Genomic DNA, 21,928 nt, shown 5'->3' with positions numbered 1-21,928 from the left:
GAAGTCTTCTCTGTAACCTTCACGCGACTTATCTCTCAACTCAATGTACTCCTGTACAATGCAGTGAGGATTATGTAGCATTTAATATGAATAGTCATGATGCCGTCATTGTCGTGTGAGTTACTGTATGGAATTGACTTATGGGCCAATGGTTAGGTATACGGGGGGAAATGAGCAGTAGACCCTTGAGTTCATTGTTGAATTAATTTCTTGGCTGGATGGTAATCTCTCACCTTGTATAGATACTTTGATTTCAGTCAGAGATGCATAACAAGCAATCAACACCGATTATCGTAGGCGAGGGGAAATCGTCCGTGGAGATATATGGTTTCCATGTGATCTCGTATGAAGGGCAATGAACGAGGTGTTGCAGTGTTCAAGACACTTAAAGAGAAGTCACTTTGACTTTTCTTGGATTAGGAAAAGCATTTGAGGCGAAATAGAAGAGCCAGTAAAGCATATTGGTGTCTTTTAGAAATCAAAATTTCTCAGTAAGTGATATGCATACAGAAAGTTGGTATGGTGGCAATCCTCTTTTGGTGCATTGATTTCGAAGTCATGAATCGCGGAGCTTGATACTCTACGCTACCGACATCGAGCTTTTCAGAATTCGCCATCGCACACTCGATCCTATAATGCAACGTGAAGAGATAATGCTAATGAGAAATCTCAGTGAGCGATCAATCGGAAATTATTGGATGATTAAATGCTTCATCAAGATTCACTCCGGCGACATTAGTCATGGAGAATTGATTTCTCTCACCTGGTTTTTCTCCTTTTTTAAGTGAAAGGTGAGCGCCAAGGTCGCGTCGGGACGACATCCCACGTATAATATCGCCTGCCTCCATCACTTTTTTTTTGCGCTGCAGTCCCGCGCGTCCTAATCCCTGTATTGTTTATGACCCTCGAAAATCTGGAAACATGACGTTGAAGAACAGGTAATGGATTTCCCTTTTGAAAGGCATCTCTGAATGTTATATTGACTTACATAGGAATATTTCTTGAGTCACCCGTCTCGGTCGATTCACTCTTTGCCACCTGATAGGACCGTCTGTGTGAAAGTTTTGGTAGGCATCCAGCACACTAACGATTTTTAAAAGTCTTTTGTTGGACATGAGCTCCCGTAATTTGATCCGTGCCAACACGCCAAAATATGTAATTCGTGTTACTGTATCTTGCGGCCCTTCGGGCACTGGGTTCTATTCGCACGGGCCTTGTCCCACGCTGAATTTTACTTATCAAAAATCTATTTCACAAGATGGTTTTTAATCCTCACCATAAGCTTCTCAATTTTCATCCTGTCCGACAAAGATGAAAGAAGGAATAGGCGAGACCGGCCAACAGATGAAAGCCCAGGGTGTGCAGGTGCGATCGTGTTTTCCGTTGATAAGTTCAAGAAACCACAATCCGAAGAAGAAAATACAAAGAATCACATTGGCTGGTGTCAAGTAGAGACCGGAGCAGCTTGTGCAGCAAGGTTATTGATCCAATAATTTCTTTATTATTGACATCGGTTGTGGCTTGTCTTCGATATCCGATGTGTCTTGAAATGCCACAAACGAGATTTTCGTACAGCGGTGAGCCAGATTAATTACCAGTAAGATAGTACTCGGATTATGATATTTTGTTCTTGTTTAAATCTCCTTGCGATCGTCTCCATTCTCCTGCGATGTGTTAGGAATATCGTAGTGAATGATGAGTCATGTAACGGTGACTTTTCCCGACGATGATCATCGATTATATTTTCAATTCTTTATTTCTTTACCTTTCAAGGAAAATTCGTTACTGATTGTTAAATGTAAATTATTAGTTTTGGTTATTTATTTGGTAATCGTAAAAGTTTGACAGATACCCCATGAAAAACAACTTTAAAAGATGATAAAGATCCAAGATGTATGGGGTATAGAGAATATGAATGAGAAAGAAATGATTATGGTGTTTCGAAACCAGTTTCTCCTTGACAATTGTTTAATTTTTATGAATTAAATAGGAGATATTGTTTCAAAGTCCATAAAATCGAAAAATTATTTTACCCGTGCGATTATAGGCGTGTACCACGTCAGGTCTTGTGTGTACTGATGTAGAATATATAATACCGGGTACTTGAGACATCAGTCATCAAATTTCTAGACGGTATTTTCATCAGATAAAGTCTGCTAAATATAGCTGACATGGAATATTCCCGCATGAGTCACGTTGTAAATGAATGGACCTATTAACATAATTGCTTAATTAACATTGAGTCGTATATACGTGAGGCAATTAGCTGTATTTTCCCAGTGTATGCTCATGCTTATAGGTAAAGGACGAGTCCGTAATTTCATCAAGGGAGAAGATGTGGGGGCGAAAATTGAATGGGGGTATAGTTTTTTTTTCTAAGCAATTGCTACGAAGTGAACTTACAAAACAAACAAAAAAGCAGCAGGTATCTTTCCAAATACATTCGTAATTTCACTTGCAAAACACCTGACTAGCAAATTCACCAAAAATATTTACATCCACAATTGACGGATGTAAGGAGGTGGGGGGGGGGACTACTCATCAAAATGTAATATCTGTGTACCATTTTAAGAACTTGTTCCCCTCCCATCCAAATGCCGGAGAACATGTATTGAGGATTGGTAATTGATTAGACTTTAATATAATTACATCAACTTCATCCATTGGAACTAATGTTATCTAAAAGCACTCGGAAGTGATACTGGCAGGATATTTTCAATGATTTTTTTTGAAATGGGTGTTAATGCAGCAACATTATAAGCGTGGAACTGCCGGAGGACATCGGAGAGATATTGGTTAATGGACTCGAGTCGACCCTGAAATAAACTTATTTGGTTTGGTCGTGTTCATATCGTTAAATTGGAATATCATTTTCAGAACTGTCAACTGGAACTGTCGGAACTTACAGATGCATACATGCATGGTTAAATTAAAGGAGTTCCCACTCGAACCATAAATGTAGTATATTACGAGAGTAATACATTTTCTAAACACCAGATTAAAATTGAAGATTTTCAACATATTTTGGACTATGTATCGAATTTGATTCAGGAAAGATTCTATTTTACATGTATCGTAGTATGAGTGCTCGCTCTATCACCTTATTTAGAAATTGATGTAGTTGGAAGTATATTTATTTCTCTTGTAAGCATCGTCAGTGAATTAGATTTCATTTAGATTTATGAATCTAAAATCCGATTCATCTTCATTTTCCTCCATTGGCAAATACCTCGACTTTCCTTTGGTTGGGTAATGTGCACCGTCCCAACACCGACAACAACAGGTTAGTAGAATCTGTGACAGAATGAAACAAATAGAATCTGTTAAGGGTAAAGTGGCCATTCATCTTAAGGCGTCTGTTGGACTAACTAACTTCGGTCAAGTATACCCATTTACGAAACCGAGATAATTCATTTTGTTTCGACAAGTGAAGAAGGTGGAAGTCAAAGCAGTTAGAGGGGATGGGATGGGGTGTAGAAGTAGAGGTAGTCCTAAGATGATACAGATGATTAACCTGTTATGCAGAACAAATAAATTAAATATATTCCTTTTATATTTGGGATGAGATTCAAATTTCCAATGTAAATAAAAGCACACGTAAGTTCCATTACAAGTAGGCCCTACAGATGTTTATACGAATAAGGCATATTAAAATGGGGGTGGTGGCAGTATTTGCATTGATTGAATAGGCCTTATACTATATTATGATCATATTACTATTACATATAATTATGATTGCAACCCATATGTGAGGTTAATATTTAGTCTTGAAAATTTGACTGGCTCATTCATCATGTTCATGTACCAGACCGACGGTGTAATGTTCTACAGTACTGTTTCTCATTTTTACATTTACCGTCCATCTGGCCTCTCATAACTACCCCAATACATTCTTTCTCATCCAATATGCATACACACTGCTCCGATGTCGCCACGCTATATCATGTTGCTGGATATTCATTTTTTTTTCATGTCGACTGGAACATATGGAAACCCCTTGTCAGCATACAGACGAATATGAATCAATCCAGTCTTTCCAGGAGGGGGAAAATAGAGAGGAGCTGTTTATCACTCGTACAGTGTTTGGAATTATGTTCAGATGTTTAATCAGGGAGAGCGGGGGGGGGGGGGGGTTAGGACGAAAAAAGGAACATGAAATAACGAGAAACACAAAATATCGAAGAAATGTAAATGTTTAGACGTTAAATCAGGAGTGATATCTGAAAATTAGGCCATGTTTGTGCCGAAGTCCTTCAAGGTCGATTTCATCTCTTTCGTTTGAACAATTATTGTTTAGTAGGGAGGAAGAAGCCATATCGCCATTAATCATGCATCATAGAAACAGAAATCAAATCCATCTTCATGTGGGTCTTGCTCAGCCATAAACCATCGATCTAATGAATGTTTGACATTCATGGACATTTATTATTTATGTTGGAAAATGTTTTCTTCATTACGTTCATATCTTCAAGGAAGCCCCTAAGTATCTCGAATGTCTTCTAAAATCCAGGATTTCACAGCAGCAATTAGGCACATTGGCTTTTGGAGAGGAATATCGAGATTAGGATTCTAGAATATGACATGTTGCATTTTGCTAGGCAATTGACTTTTTGACATTAATTTCTGCTTTTATAAAAGGCAATATCATTAGGTGGACCCCTGTAATACTTCACATCTATTTGTGTTTCGAGTTGGATTATATCGTGTTCTGGAATGTCCTTGAGTGGAAAGTTTGATGGATACACCCTACGACTGTAGATATAAGCCCCTTTGACTTTGAGAAGACCCTTGAATTAAGATTGAAAGTTGAAATCTAGTGGGTATGAGTGTTGAATTAAAGATAATGATAAACCTGTTGGCACCAAGGTTCTACCCATCATCTCTCAATTTCACACCTGCGAGAAGGAAAGGTTAGGAGGGCGGAAGGCGGGAAATCATTCTCATTTGCGACCTCGTCAGGGTGCGATGAGGAGATTGTCAAGGAGATTGAAGACGGGAGGGATGAGTGAGCGGTCAAATCATGGAAATAATTCTATTGACAGTTTTGCACCCCGCGTCCCATGTCATCTCATCCACTGTGCTATACCGAGACTCGATGTCATTGGATTGACTACAGATTAAGCAACCACTGGCAACCATTGCGATGTCCCTCTGTCCCTCATTTTCATTAAATAACTATCATCGCCTAAGAGATGGTTTTTGTCATTGGCTTAGCAGTTACCGTAACGATAATCCAAGTAAATATGTGTTGCACACTTGCAAGCACATCAAAAGGAGGAGACCTACACCTCATCTGAAAATCTCGTCAGGTTTTTTTTGAGGCCGGATTGATCTGACGACAGAAGATGAAGTGAGAGGTCAAATCGATGCCCGTAATTCTATCAAACGGTTTCTATCTCGCAGTCGATCGTGCTTGAAAAGTGCCGAATAGGTCAACGTAGAATTGAGAACAAAAAAAAAGAACTCTCAAAATACAGGAAAGTTAAACAAACAAGAATCAGGGAGTTTGGTCCAAGAAGTTTGTAAGGAAAACATAAACATTTCAATAAAACAGATTATGATCCAGTGCCTTCTGGTATTTAAATGGGACTGTTCTCGTATTCTCTTAGTAATTGGCACTAGTACAGTAATATTTTTAAAGATAAGTATCATCTTTTCCTTGCCACTCTACACTCGGGACATACAGGAGTGAATGGGTATCCATATACTGACAGAAATAATGTCTTTTTTGTTGTGATCACCAAATTTTGTTTCACAGAAAAATTACGCTAATAGCCCAGTGCCTCGAGCAGTCTGGAATAGGCTACCCGACCGTGTCATGGTAATGCCGTTATTTAGTAATGTGTTTTATGATTTCGGAAATTAATTCGAGCAAACCTTCCAAGAAGACTTTACAACGTATAACCTTTTAGCATAATATTAGAACGGTTTAAAATGTGTTTGGTAACATGACTATTTCTTATTTTGTCTTCTTATTCTCGACTTCATGGTCATAAAACCAAGGGTGATTGACAAGAAAGTATTTCTTTGTTGCCAATGCATCTTCTGTTCTCGATATGTATCTAATCATTGAAATCGAAATGGATTTGCTCGCTAAGTTGAATGAGTTTGTGTCAACATTTGAAACTGCATGCAAATTCCAATAAAAATATTTCATCTCAAGAGTTTCGTTTGTATTCTTTAGAAATTTGACAAATGTCATAAATAGAGAAAAAAAAAACTCGGTCAGATTGGGCGGTTGTTCAGAAACGCAATTCTTCCATCCAATAAAATCGAAGTTGCGAAGACAGATCGCCTTACCAATTTGAGGACGCTTCATCCGGGTCTCATTTTAGCACTGAAATTCCGACTTGCTTTCGCAGCTGTGGAAACGATACTCGCCCAATTTTCCCTGGCCCCCTTTCTTCATTATGGACTGGAAGCCTACACCCCTTCGACACCCCATGTCTTCCTTTAAGGTATATTATCTAGGGCTCCACCTGAGTAAGGTAACTTCGGAAGGGGGTAGACGATATTTTGCATGTAGAAATGTAGGAAATTAAGAGTTTGGGTTTGACATCCGAGCGAATTAGGAGGACGAACAATTTGTTTTTCCATGGGAGTGGGGGGGGGGCATTGTTGAGGTGTTATTACTTGTTTTAAAGGAAGAGTTAAATTGTACTTAGACGTATGTCCTTCCCGGGATGTGGATATGAGTCTGGTTTCAATTTGTTGTGTATTCATTAAAGATTTAGCATGGCTGGATTCTGAAGGAACTCTGTGGAACTGTGAATGGAAAATTGGTTACACCTCTACTCTGAAATCTACACATATACAGTGCGTATCAAAAAAAAGTTTACACTTTGAAAAAGCCCTGGGAATTAAAAAATATACAACATGTGGGTAATTTTTTCACATATAGTCTTGGGTTTGGGTCTCATCTATCCAATGAAAGTAAACGTTTTGACAGAATGTTACGATTGAGTGAGCACTGTCCATTTTTGTAAAGCTCGCAGAAATCTGTTTGCGCAGAAATGCTTGTTTTCACGCTGTGTAAAAGGGAAAGGGCGAAATCAAACTTACCCTGCGAAACATTTCTCATACATTTCCCTTGCACTTTTAGTCAATTGAAATAAAACGGATACATTCAAGCATTTTGAAACAATTTTGCCACCCGAATTGAAATTTCAACACTTAGTAAGCACAACATTTACCCTTTTTGTGCCAGCTGAATCTGAGGACATACCTGAATCTGAACAAAAGCTTATATCAGACATCTCCAGCATTTTTTTTACTAAGTTTTCATCATTTAAAGTGGGTTTACATGTCATTTTTCATTTAATACTTGTTTCTCAACACTTTGCCTAAGCTTGAGAATGATTAACAAAATGAAAATCAAGCCTACGCCATTTCATGTAAATCACAGCTCAGTGTAAAGCAAATATCGTCACAATGGCCTCAGTGTGTGGGGGAGAGGGATGGGGTGCAATGCACTCTTCGAATTGTTTTGGGCAAGGAAACAGTTAAAAAAGGTAAAATATGTCTTCAAATCAATTTACTAGCTAAATTAAACGTGTTCTTCATGATTAAGGTCTACTTTTATTCGCATAACTATTTCAAAGTTCTGCGCAAATCATTTTTCACTAACTTTTCAAAAGTAAGTGGTGCTCGCTCAAGCGGAAACGTTTTTCGACAGTTATATTGTCATTTGCTTAAATGGATCTGTACCAATGTTAAAATGTAGAAAAATCTTCAGGAATTTACAAATGCATAATTTTACAGGATTTTTTCTAAGCAGCTGACACTGCATGGTTAACCCCTTGACCTCGACCTAATGGTCATCATTGATCCCATAACATCACCCCCATTCACGATGGTAGCTCAGCCTTCACATGGCCTGCTGTTTATTCGCTACCCACGGACTAGGCCCGCTGTAGGGTAGGGATCAAAATGGGCAAGCCTGCTGAGTGACAAATATAGCTCACCCTGTGCCTTCAGCATCACGGCGAACGGTGTTGAGAATTTATTATATGAGAGATGGTTATTATTGCTACGTGTTGTATTGAACGGGTGCGAGGTGCCGCTTCAATATTCCTCAGTTTCATGGAGGGCGAGAAGATGACGATAAACATGATAAAGAAAGCATTTGAATTCCTCTCGTTCATATATGTCAGTGCTTACCTTATAATGCGATCTTCTTTAAAATACTGCACTAAACATGACATACAGATACCCGGCACTAGGGATTGCGACAACTAAAATTATCATGCACCAGCTTAAGACTTTCTACCATCTTCTTACAGCCGAACCACATACACCCCACCTACACTTACAATACCTGGTGCCACAGACTAATCCACACTAATGTATTCCGAGTGCCCGCTATCAGTTCCCTAAGTTCGATAAACAGAAATAAATGGAATTAATTCATTATTATAGTCATTGGTAGTAATATAGTACGTTCACATCTTCTCCTGATAGCATATAGGTCATATTTTTGTCGGAATTTTCAGATTGTTTTGATTCATGTATATTTCATCAATGGTAGCTTCCTTGTTAACACAAACTGATACCTATACTGGGTACTTGGTGTACATGTTGATACGTTGATAGACGTTGGCATTTTCTATTCCATGAATGAACACAAGTTCATTCCAATTGACTTGAATGAAAGGAGCCACAAGTCATATACATGCATGGTAAATGAGCCCATACCAAACATGAAGTCAACCACCAACAACTGTTTCGATGCGTGTTTCCGCTTTATATACTAGCTTGAGCGTTGCATTAGGGGTATTTTTCCGCGTGATGTCGTTACGTTGTAATGAAGGATGTTAAGCTTTTGAGGAAAGGTGATCGATACACGTTAGCTAGATTCTAGCATATTGAATCGAGAATGGGGGGCCTCCAACCATGTACGTTGCTTCCGATACTCACATTCGGTATGGCATGATGTGGATATATCCCTCGAGGTACCTGTATTGGTTTGAGACAAAACAGAAGACGACAACATTTTATGTTAATGCATGTAGGCCTATCTTTCTGCAGGGTTACGGAATGGGATGCGCGCAATGCACTCATGTTCCTCGTCTTTGTAAGGGATCCGAAATGTCATTGTCTATGCTCACTTATTTCGAGTACCTGGTTTTTGTCCTCTTACATTTGGAACAATGTCATTTCAATTCATAACAATTCCTGCTTTGAGATAAACGAATCTGAAGTAGATGTAGAACTATACGCGTACAGTGTATTTAATACATGGTGATGGATGTAATTAAACAGCACCAGTAGTCTTTCGGCCCTTGTTTTTCGCGTACCTTGACTTCTTTTCCTATCTCGTGCCCATTCACCAAGCGCCCTTAATATTGGTTTGGCAAAAACAAAAGGGAAACAGCCACAAGCATGAAACATAAAAAATGGTAAATTAAGAATGTGATCTCCTATTTCTCGAATGAAAGTAATACTACATCCTTATTATGAATTAAAGTTCATGAAAATAGTAAAATTTCATAAAATCTATAGAAGATCGAGTATAGCACTTTATTTGAGACGAAGTAGCGAATGGAGTAATATCCTATGGTTAGGACGGACGCCTTCGGGGACTCTCCATGTAGGTCACATCACGGCATTCTGCAAATTAAATAAATAGACATTAACTCTTCGACTGCGAGCCCGAATGCCATGATGCTGCATAACCTCTGGTATGGATGTGTTGATGTGTATAGCGTTGATTATTTCGACGTTATGTGATGGCACTCCAGGCTCGTGACAAGTATAATTAGGCTGCATCTGCAGAAACATTTTATGGCAGCTGACTTCAGTTCATCTGGACTGGCGGTTCTATCGATGATTGTCAGAAATTTGACATAACTTCCGAGTTGAAACACGTCAGCTTGTATGCAGTAGTTCTGGATGTCATTTTCATTTTTTAAGAGGCCGTGACTTGCTTGCTTGAAAGCCCTTGCATTTTTTTCTCTCGTAACCACTTAAGTAAAACTGTTATGAATGAAAGATGTGGATTTAGTTGGGGATTTTTATATGATGGACAAAAATATGTCGGGGACGTCATGGCAATCTTCTTTTCCAATATGGCTGAAGATTTCCCAAAATGTCCCCTAAAGCTTGTCAATGTGTTGGTCGTTATTTTTGCAAACCTGTGTTAATTCATGTAGTAATATCTTCTCTTTTTTATTTTATCACTAACCAAAGAACTCTAAGAAGTTGCGGTCATTTTGTGATTTGTATTTTACTTGAGATTCTTGGGTGATTTGCACTCTCGTTGAACGAACAATGCCACGACTTCCGTGCCGGGAGCAGTGACCCCACCCGCTCACACCGAGCCCTCTCTTTAACTCGCTATTATGCAAAATCTGTTTTCATACTGCCAAAATACTGCCATAATGCTGAATTAAAGTGACAGATGCTCATATTTTCGCTTCGCTATCCAAACATATGGCAATGTGTGGTAAACGGGGAAGCCTATTGAGCAGCCGAAGTTACCGTGATTTTAGCCTCCCGTTTTTTGTGACATGTTGCTGTGGATAATATTCTGGGCGCATATTGCTGCTGTATCAACACAGCAATCACGTCATGTCATTCTGACATACAGAGTCATCGGGTTTTCTGCCAAGCAAGCCGGGCAGTCAGTCATGACCGTCCTTTAAACACGAGAAATGACAAAAGCATGAAGAACATTGATCAGTTGATGGATGGGGTTTATGCTTCGGTGTAATGTGATATCACACAGTGTACCTTCATTCCATTTTCATGTGCACAGGACGCAGGTGAAATGGGTCCTCGCAGGGTTTGACCCAGTTCTTGGAGATTGAATTAGGCTAACACAACGTGTATATGCTAATAACATTGATGGTTAATCTTCATGCGGGTTTTTTTTCTCTGGAAAAGTAAGCAAAATGGTTGAGATTTTGCTTCCGTATCGCCTTCAATAAGCCAGATTATTTTAACTAACCCGTGAGGAACCCGCAGGGATATGGGCGTTATTAGGGACTGATCAACCATTATCTTTACCAACACGGATTTAAACGAATGGGCGCGCAAGAAATGAAGCATGGTACTCTCTTGTGGCGTATTGGGAATGAAACAGGGTTTCCCTCAGTACACGCAACCGACTCGGGGCATCCCAAGCAAAACATAGATGTCTTTGTTGTGTTATGGGCAGGTATTGGGTGTTGTGAAAACACGTGAGTCACTTCAATTTCACTATGCTTCCTGACGCTAAATTATTTCATGTCATGGTATCGAAGTCAAGTGCCAATTTTGGCTTTCCCTCTCTCGAGTGTAGTGAACTAGGTTAAAAGAAGAAAGTACACCTCGGCATGGTTGCCTGCGGTTGGACATCACTATCATAAAAACTGGATGTTATTCTTACAAACTGGCGAATTGATTGGGTTTCATTATCCATTTTATATGGCGCGCACGCAGCAATATTTCATACTAATTGGAAAATAGAATATTGTGTCCATCTAATTTTCAAAAAGGCGAGGTATTTCGTTGTATCGATAATAAAATCTTAGCCCTACCTACGTGACAAAGAACAAATGAAAATGGGATTTGTATTCAAGACTAAGTTATTATGCCAGATATATGCAAATTTGTCATCCATCCTTCCCTGATACACATTTCCAATTCTCTATAAAAGGGCACATTAATCACATCTCACAACACCCGTGCAACAATTAAAGGTCGCATTACAACGGTCATCGTGAAAATATAAAGAATCCTATCGTGCTGTATCAACTGCCAATTCTGAAGTTGATCCTTCAGAGCCATACACTGATGTATTAATCAAGAAGACTCGTGTGGGGTAGATGAAACCAAAGATTTCCCAAGTGTGCTCATGATACTCCTCACAAGCAATTGAATTAAGACGTTTATGGATAGACTGCCCTTCGGGCGAATGTCCGGCGTCCGCGTTTTTAGTAGTATGTCCACATTGTTTCGTTGAAGGCAATAGATCAAGGGACTGGCCTGCGTGTCTCTGCTTAATAAATTGAATGTCCTCATCGGTTTACCTAATTATGTTTCGTCTAATGAGTTGAGATAGTCAAAGTCGTTCACTCTGTGCAATATGCGCGGGCTTTATTAGGCATCCGAAACCTCTTAAAGGGAGGGTGCCTTACTGCCTTGTCGAGGGCGCAAGAGAAACGATTTTCTTTGAAACAGTAATCCCAGTACTATTGATACTGTCAGCTCGATAATTGAATCAGGACTTAAACGCATCGTCCACTCTTGTCTTCATGACTGTATTTAATGGATAATTTCATCATTGTGTTTGAATAGAATTTTGTTTGTGGAATTCTACAAAGTTGCCATTCACAAACCATAAAGAAGTCATTGGCAGACTAGATTGTGCTTCGTTTACATGTGTTGTCTTACGTAGATGTTAAAGTCTCACTCCGTATATGAGGATACAGACATTATTCTATTGTAAAGATGGGGTGATGCGTTTCCTAATTCGTCGCGTTCCGAGACATGAAATATTCATCACCATGATGATCATCATGCATCTGTAATCCTTTCTCCCTCCATACCCACTTTCTATCCCCCCTTCAACCTCTTTCTTATCTCATCACGTTTCTTTTCTGTTTCTGGCTTGCTGTTCATTTCGGATCGACTGATGCAATATAATTTCTCTTGTCAGACGCCAAATTCTGGTTATGAATCAACTATTATTTCACACCCCTCACTTTCACCAACGTGAAAAGGCAAACTGTAGACAAGAAATGCTTTAAAAAAACCCAATAAGCATATTAATTTGAGAAGACCATATCCAGTGTCTGCAAGAGTGATAGATTTACTGACTTTGAGACAAGGGTGAAATTGATACCCTCGTAAATCAGGAGAGAAAATTGAGGGTTCCTCATAAGCAATATTTTTTTTTATCCCACACGGATGAACTTTGAGCTGTCGCCGAATATTGAAAGGTATGATCGTAAATATTTTAGCCCATTTTTGGTGAATGCCAGCCTGGTGGATGCGATTTCGATGTTCGCGAAAAATCGTTTCTGATAGGTGGTTTTTATTATATTTCCATTTATTTTTTTTGTGACTCACATCTCATTATCCAACAAGGATGAATGTGTATCTTTGGTCCCGGCTCTTTGTGATCGCGTATTGTCGGAAAGTTGAAATAAGAGAGAAATTGTCAACTGCATGGGAGAAGGATATCACCAGAGAAAGGATAAAGCGGGGGACGTATAAGATATTTATAGAAAGGCAATCGGTATTTTGTCGATGAAATTTAAAAAAGCCGTAAAGGTTAGATTTTTTTATTCGCATGGGATTTATATTGATATCATATCAGATCGCCGAATGCTTTTAAAAAGCCAGTTTTCCCGATTTGAGAAAAGTTTATTAAGCATTATCGCGAGGACTGGTTTGTTACGTCACTGTATTGAATCGTTGTTTTGAGGATTTTTTTTAAACGAGGTTTGTTTTTTTCTGGAATGGAAATAGAGTTCATTTTATGAATAGTGATGATTTTATGGGCATCAGCTGGCTCCCAAATAATTTTCTGTATAGGCGTGATGTGCCCTCCTTTGAAAAGCTGCATTGAGGCCAGGGCATATGGACACAACCATGATAACGATGCTTACTAAATGTGACCCCCCCCCCCCCAAAAAAAAAAAAATCACACATCCTTGGAGGTATATCGAGGGTGTTGGGGGGGGGGGATAAAAAAATCGTCGTCATGTGATGTCCCCAAAATCTTTGCACGCTTGCACTATATTAATATTTCACTTAGAAGTTCCTGCCTATCTGTAAGATTTGGCTCTTGATGCCTGTAGCCGATAATTGAAATGCGAATTACCCACAGTTCTTAATTTGAGAAATGAATAATAATAGTAGAACTTGCAAGTATGAGAAGTAGTTTCATTTATGTATGTAGATTGCAAAGAGGAGCAGACGGACCCCCTCTCTCCATTGGACAAAACCATGTCAAAGTAATTTACATAATAATGGCATGGCCTCGGGCTGACCCCAATATTCTGATAGCATAGACGTGCATTTCGTCTTCAGCTAGCTCAACAATCGCTTGGAATGAATTTGAGGTTTTTAACTATCCCTCTCAAACCCATTTTCCCCAGTCATCAATTCAATTTCCACCCTAAACTATGCGTCATTGATCGAATCAAATTTTAAACCTACAATTTTCACTCATCCGTTGCTCATTTCGTTCTTTTTTTCATTCGTCTGCCCATAATATTCACCCTAATTTACCGATATTTCTTTGTCAGTCTGCATTGGGCGGTGTTTGCGGACGGAATAATTAGAACAATATTCTGTTCCAAGCGTTATTAATCTGAATATACTCTTATTTACCTCGAGCGTCCATTTCATCTAATAGTTATATGACCTTCCAGTGACCCCTGTATAACACACAATCATTTCTATTCTATAGTCACCTAATACCATTACTCTTCTCTATTGACCAGGGAAAAGGGTCTAACTTTTGTAGCTGGGATTCGAACCCATTATTCTTTCCGTTTATGAGGCAAAGTCCCCTGTCAACTTAGTATCCCTCTAGTCTGCTATAAACAGATACATGGGATGGACCCTCTACTTTCAACTCCCTTGATAAACTTTACCCGCCTTTACAAAAAATTCCCGTCACCACCATGATCATAATTATGTACATGGTATGGTACAGGCCTGTGCTTCGACGTAGCTCTAAAATAAGACAACGCAACACTTCTTATTTTATTGTCGTGAAAAAAATATATTTCCAGAGATTTGTGAGATGACGTCACGATAAACTAAACATGTTAAATGGCAAAAGCCACCATGTTTATACGATAGTGGGTTCTAAAAGCGTAGGTGCTTTTAAGGAATTTTAGCAGAGTATCGAAATGGTCGCAATATTATTTTAATGGACAATGAACGTGGCGCCATTTATTGTTTTCTTACCCCGATTAATTCCTATTGAATCATGGACAGGAATAGCACCCATAAAATATAGCCGTGTGTCTCCCTGAACAATAGTTTGACCATTTGACCGTGCTTGAAAGCTTATTAATCATCCTATTTATGACTATGATATGATCAATCTTGAGTGTAACCCCATTTTTCTTTGGTCGCCATCCGGTTGCTATTTTAGCCTTCAGCAGTAGACGAAAATGTATTGCGGGCGCCACAGCGAGACTCCCATGTGAGGCTGTTTTATGCGGGACCGTTGCATCGCACGCACCGTGCATGGCTAGAGTGTGTCGACTGAGTAAATGGGCATCGTGGATGACTCACTGTGTATAGTGGGGGTGAGTGTGACGGTGTGATAAGTGTCCCCCGGCCAAATTGTCGTCCGTGACATTTCGAATCGGAGAATAATATGGAAGAAATGAACGCGTGCCCTCCGTGACCTTTTCAGAAGAGCAAAATTATCCTCTGATTGAGATGTGTCAATGATATACTGATAACAAGGCGCTTTGTGAAGTATTGTGTCGAATAATAACGTACAATGACTTGCGTGATTATACCCACTCCCTCCTAAAATAATCATGATTATTATGATGATTAATAATAATAGGCCTAATAGTGATAATGAAAATAATAATCTAGAAGAAGAACATGCAGGGTGTAAGAGATCAGATTTTTATCTGATTTCAAATTTTCAGCTTGCGCTTTCTTCTGTATGAAAAGTATGGGAGCTCCATCTGAATGGGGAGCTCTTTCTACTTCAGATTTGTTCAACACTCTTCAGCTTTTCTCAGATCTTTTTATTTATGACCACTCACACCCCTGGAAGAAAGAACATTGATACTAATTGAAAACTGATGAACTGTAGTAGTGATAAAGAAAGAATAGAAAGATAATGTTATTAAGAATGATTAGAAAAAGTAAGGAATAAAAATCCAATATTCATACAACTAATAATATTACATTATGTCCATCTGCTAAAGGTGGAATGACTATAGTTGTTTATAAAATATTTGTATATTTTGATAAAAACAACAAACTATAATGATTGGAGTTCAACTGACTGCAGCCCAAAGATAGTGTTGTATACAGTTGAATAAAAAATCACTTCATTTCTTGTATTTATAAGGGGCACAATCGCAGCATGTTACACCCATGTCAAAGTTCCATTCAACAACATTCTCACCATCAAAACATGCCTTCCTACTTTCGGGACAGTTTCCCTACCATGGCCACAATCTCAGCCATCTTTCCAAGAAGTTAGATGCATGCAGATGCGAATGAAAGAGGTGACCATTATGTGTATGGACAGCCAACCCCACTTATATTTATCCTACATTCTCTAGTACGGTCAGTGATATTTGCTACAGGATACGTTTGAAGGAACTCCCGCGTTCTTATTGTTCTTTTATTTTCCACACCGTGTGGACTGATGATTAACATTTTTTCGACTTATTATTCATCCTTTCTCATTTTCTTAGTTACTCAGTCTCCACTTTTCCAATAATGAATGCATTTTTATTGCCATTCATATCAATGTAAATAAATAACTGGATGTTTTCTTAATGTCAGAAATTCATAATTTGCCCTCCAATTTGTATTGAGATGAAGCATTGGACATTGTTGTACATTCTAATTATCAATCATGCAGACTTGAATTTGCCTGATTGCACGATTGAACTCAATCAAGTAAATGAATCGTGATCAACTTCTCTGACAACCTTTGATGTTATTATCATAGCCCGCCAATTCTTTTACTTAATGCTACTATGTGTTGTTTTTTACATCAAGGCCCCACTTGACCTTTCTACATATTAGACGTTAAAATGTATAAACAACGTATCTGTAGTCTGAACTAAACTTTGTATTCATTCTCCATAAGAATTTATTATAGAAAAAAATTGTTGTTACTATTCAAGTATTTATTGTATTCATTGTCAAGTATAATTTTTGTTCTTTCTAAAATGCCCCCACAATGGATTATTGATATTATCATTATTACATACCTTTTTTCATCAAACAATCGTAATTGCATGCTGATGCTGTTTTTGAATATATAATGGTCGATTGATCTCTGTATTGACAAACAGAATGTCTGGAAGCATACTGAAAAGTATTATTTCTTTTCAAATACTTTGGGATGTTGCAAAGATTGGAAGGAAATTATCCACCATTGTAGGATAGAAGGAAATAAAACAAGATATCATAATTTCATCGGGATGCAGGTGCAGCAGCGTACCAAGGATTTTCCTAAAGGGGAGCAGATTTTTTAGGATATTTCGTCCGCGAAAAATTTGACAAGCAAAAAAAAAGGTTTTCAACCACAAATAAAGGATTTTGTCCCAGAAAAACAATTGACATGCAAAAAAAAAGGTATTCAACTTCAAAAGAGGGGCATGCATCTGTTTTCATTGCATTTTTACATTACAAATGATTGTCCCTGGATCATTTGTGACTTGTCAGGGGGGCAGGGATACGTCCCCTGCATTAGTTGTGACTCAACAGGGGGGCAGTCTGCCCCCCCCCCCTTAGGTACGCTAGTGCTTACGTGTAAGTTTGATCAGGAGTTGGTGCTCTTCAATGTGTCTCTGGCATAGTGGCTTTAAAGATTAACAAATAATTTCTTCTGACGTTGTGTTATTAATTCATTTTTGTTTTTCTCTCATTCTTGACAGTATTCATCCAAGACCGTGTACCTTCCCTCCTATGCTTACCAAAGAATGTGACTGATGTTGCAGGGAAAGTTGCCTCGCATTATGACGTAGAGAACGAGCCTTATCAGAGTGATATGGACTGCACATTTACCGTCAATGCAAAACAAGGACAACATATAAATATAAGGTGGGCCTTCTTTTTATTTAGTGCTCAAGGGGCTGGGACATGCACCTGGACGTTTCAAGTGAGCAAAAAAAAGGTCTTCAAGTTCAAAAGACGGGGGCACACATCTGTTTTCATTGCATTTTTTCATTACAAATTAAAAATGTTGGTCCTCGAAAGGGGGGGGGGGTGGCACGTCCCCAGGATCAGTTGTGACTCGTCAGGGGGGTTGGGCCCACCCTTAGGTACTGACTATGGATCTACTCATTGCCAGAATAGCCAAACTGTGTTAATATGGGTCTGACCAAAAATAGTGATTGAATTCAACCAATATATTTGTACATTCCAATGATTTGGATAATATTGACATATATTCGCCAGCATAATTGTTATTTTGACCATTTCTATTTTAGGGTGTAGAGGAAGAACCCATTCACCAAAATGCCCTGTTGAATCTGTGCTGTGGGTTTGAAATACCAAGGTGAAGAAATAATTGGTTGATCACTACACTCCCTGGATTGTTGTTTTAGAAGTGGACATCACTGACCTGTATCCTAGTTACTATTCTTCCCCCACCTGATACGGTTGTGGAAGGAACATTATGTTTATGTTATGTTGCAGGAAAGTTCACTCGTTGCTTCATGTCCACTGGGTATTTCTTTGCATTCAGGTTCGACTATTTTGATGTTGCACGGTCATACGACAGCCGCGAGGGAAGGTGTCGGTCTGAGGGCGATTCGTTGTCAATCTATGAATCTGGTAACCTCTTCCTCATCAAAAGCAACATTTTGTCACCAGAGGTACGACTGTGTGGCGGCACTGGCAAATTTCCAGATGACTACCAGTCTGTTAGCAATGTGGTCACTGTACGATTTAAAACGGATGAATACCCAAGCCCAGATAATGGCATCAAGTTCACATATACAGCCTACTTAAATCCACAAGGTAAATGTAAACACACTTCTAATTAAGTATGATTATTCTGCCTTTGTAGTCATTCAGAAGTCCAGAGATGGCTTGAGTATTAAGAGTAAAATAAGTAGACCTTCTCAAAGTCAAATAATCCCTTAAGTCAAAGCAATATTTCAAACTAGATTGTATAAAAGATATGTCATTGAACTATTCTAAGTCAAATTTTGCCCAAGTCAAACAGATTTCTATGATCCCAACAATCTCAGGAGATTCAATGTAATCAGATTCACCTATCAATATGAACACCTCATTCATATAACAGCTAGTTAGTACAATGGGGCCAAAAAAATAAATATTGCTGTTGATCAATGATTCAATGATTATTGAATCATAATTGATAATTGATTTTTCCTTCACCACCGCTATGAAATAGACAATCCAAGTGATATTTCTCTTCCCTTACAGAGCGAACACCAGACTGCTTCATGTGCAACGATGGTACAATGTGTATAGACTCCTCGCTGACGTGTAATGGCATGCCAAACTGTAACGATGATAGTGACGAGGAACCAAGTTTTTGTAAATCATGTAAGTACAACAAAGTTTTGCATGATAATATTTTGGTCCCGTCTGACAGAGTTACGATAGATCCGATCAACCTCAATTCTATGGAAATCCATCATTGTCATAGTATACTCTATAGGAAATTTTAACAAAGTCCTTTGTAAACAGAGAGGCACACTGAATTTTCAAGAAAATGTTGACACTGCTGGCATTCCATTTCCATAGATGTGGTTGATTGGATCAATTGCAAATCTTTGTAGGACATGGGGCATGAAGTGGTATTCAAAGGCATTTTCAAGATTACATACACTGCATGAGATTTAATTTTTGTGAAGTAGAATGGTTTTAAAAAAATCTTGGAATGAGAGTTACATGGATTTTGTCATCCATGGACAGTAGAGGGCAGTATACTACTGCTTGCCATGCACTAATACTGCCACTTGGCCATCACAAACTTGCAAGCACAGACCCTTGTTTTGGGGACTTTACTAAGGTGGTCTGAATTGTGGACCTTCCAGGAACTTTGTAGAACAACTCTGTGTACACATAATTACGTATATCCCAATTTCATATTATTCATGCTATAAACACTCCATATCATCCTAAGAATAAATCATGATCTTAATGTGTAAGCTGAATTTTCACAGGGATTTTATTTTGACTGAATTTGTTAGTCCAACGTTTCTGAAATATACTTCATGATAAAAACGTCTCTATGCGCTTCCAAAGGACTTGGATATTATTACCCTGGCTTTAGCCCAGCAGCCTTTTACAGCGCTGTGGCATTTCAAGGAATAAATTCCTGCCAGGTACCCATTCACCTCACCTGGGTTGAGTGCAGCACAATGTGGATAAATTTCTTGCTGAAGAAAACTAACCCACGACCCTCTGTTTTAAAGTCCAAAGACTAATCCACTGGGCCACAACGCTCCACGTGACACCTGACAATTCTTTTAACACCCAAATATTGTAGGCTTTTTTTTCTGTAATCAGATGTGGAGTTGTACTATTATAAGCTTATAATCAGTTTATTAATTATTTATGAATATTTTCTTATTTTTCTGTGCAGCTACCAATATTTTTGAGAAGGGTATTGAAACGCTAGGCGTACCCGTCATGGCAGCGATAGGGGCTGCAGTGGGTCTTCTCCTTCTCTGTCTAATTGTTCTATGTATAGTCTGCTGCTGTTGCTGCTCCAAACGAAACAACCAATCAGAACAGAAGGCGCAATACAGGGCGCCCCCTACGCCAAGACCAGGTTCATACCCTTCCCACAATTCCAACTACTCGTCGTATTCATCGCAAGCGTCAAACGGCAACACGGCAGGGAGGCCCTACCCCAACTTTCCGCCTGGCTACCCTCCTTTCCACAACGGGGGATACAGTGTAGCGTATAACTATGAGAACGGGAGGATGGAGTTCCCGCAGAAAGTCTAGGGATGCACCCCCAGGTTATATTATGACTATCACATTGCATAAGAATTATGATGTACTTTTGCACTGTAGCATATATCTAATTTAAAAACTCACCTTTTTCTATTATTTATACGTTTGTTTATGGTGTATGTCATTCTGTCGGTGTGAAAATGATATTCATTTTTTGCTAATATGAATGGTCATTTTATTTGGTACAGGTATTACATGCTCACCCCTTCAGAAAATTAGATAATGGAGGAACATACAGGTCACTTATGCTTGTGGAAATGTATATAGAGCTAGCGCTTAGCTCGGATTCAAATAATGTAGCTTTTGTATTGATTAATTAATGTAATAAATATACAAAAAGATGTATAATATCCTATCAGCCCAGCTTATTTTCCATTCAGAACTATATTCTACAATTGCCAAAGATGTAGAACTGAGAATTTTTTTCTTATCTGTATACATGTCAGCATCATTGTTTTAAATAGTATTGTCACTGTATTAAAAAAAAATGTCCAATTACATGAAAATGAACTGAGCATTAGCAAATTGTTTCAAACATTATGGGAATTTTATATACTATATTTGTATTGAACTTTTTTCTTATGGGACCAATGTTTGTTTTCTGGTTGCTATGTAGATTCCTATTGTCTAACAATGTGTAGGATATTGTTTTATTATGATTAATGAAAAAGAAGAAGCAAATGTCACCAAGAAATTGCATATTGTGGATGAACAGATACAAGACTGGTTGGCTAGAATATCTCAGCTGTTATTTGTTGGAATCATGTTTTAGATATTAGGGTATCCAACAGTAAATCCTTTCAGTAGACCCTTTAACTGTACAATATTTCTTAAATGATCATGAAAAGAAAGAGAAAACTTGCAATAATCAATTTCACTCTAGTTTTCCTCTAAAATAGTGATTTTGAAGAAATATCAATAAAATGAACACAAGCATCACACAGGATTTTCTTTTGTTTTTTTCAAAATTAGATTGAAACTAAGAAAGTTGTGACATATATTATGCTTATTTCCAAAATACATAGATTTGTACATTGTGGGTGGAATCTATATAGATTGTGTAACAGATGAAGGGGATGGTCCAACTCCCCTGCCATTTTAGGGTTAAAGTTTAATCCTAGATTAACTTGGATTAATCTCAAATTACCACTTTTGTGGATATCTTGCTGCCAACTGTGTTACTCATTACTCACTCCAATCTTACAATGAGAAGTGTCCCACCCCCCAAAAAAAAAAATTGCAGCAAAATAGGAAGAAAAACATATATAAGCCTTTC

General features: G+C 38.4%; 1 protein-coding gene across 1 annotated transcript in view; it reads left to right on the top strand.

Annotated features, from left to right (window-relative positions):
• Nucleotides 1-21,564, top strand: part of LOC121409332 (abnormal cell migration protein 13-like) — a 59,736-nt gene extending 38,172 nt beyond the window's left edge. Inside the window, exons 2-5 of the mRNA XM_041601268.1 lie at nucleotides 17,589-17,754; nucleotides 18,401-18,675; nucleotides 19,108-19,230; nucleotides 20,276-21,564. Of these exons, the coding sequence (XP_041457202.1) occupies nucleotides 17,589-17,754; nucleotides 18,401-18,675; nucleotides 19,108-19,230; nucleotides 20,276-20,643 (932 nt within the window). The 3' untranslated portion in view covers nucleotides 20,644-21,564. The remainder of the gene's footprint in view (nucleotides 1-17,588; nucleotides 17,755-18,400; nucleotides 18,676-19,107; nucleotides 19,231-20,275) is intronic.
• Nucleotides 21,565-21,928: the final 364 nt, after the last annotated feature.

Source organism: Lytechinus variegatus, chromosome 2 (genome assembly GCF_018143015.1).
Source record: "Lytechinus variegatus isolate NC3 chromosome 2, Lvar_3.0, whole genome shotgun sequence".
NCBI lineage: Eukaryota > Metazoa > Echinodermata > Echinoidea > Temnopleuroida > Toxopneustidae > Lytechinus > Lytechinus variegatus.
The sequence above is the reverse complement of the archived record's forward strand: the minus strand, read 5'-3'. Positions and strand labels throughout refer to the sequence as shown.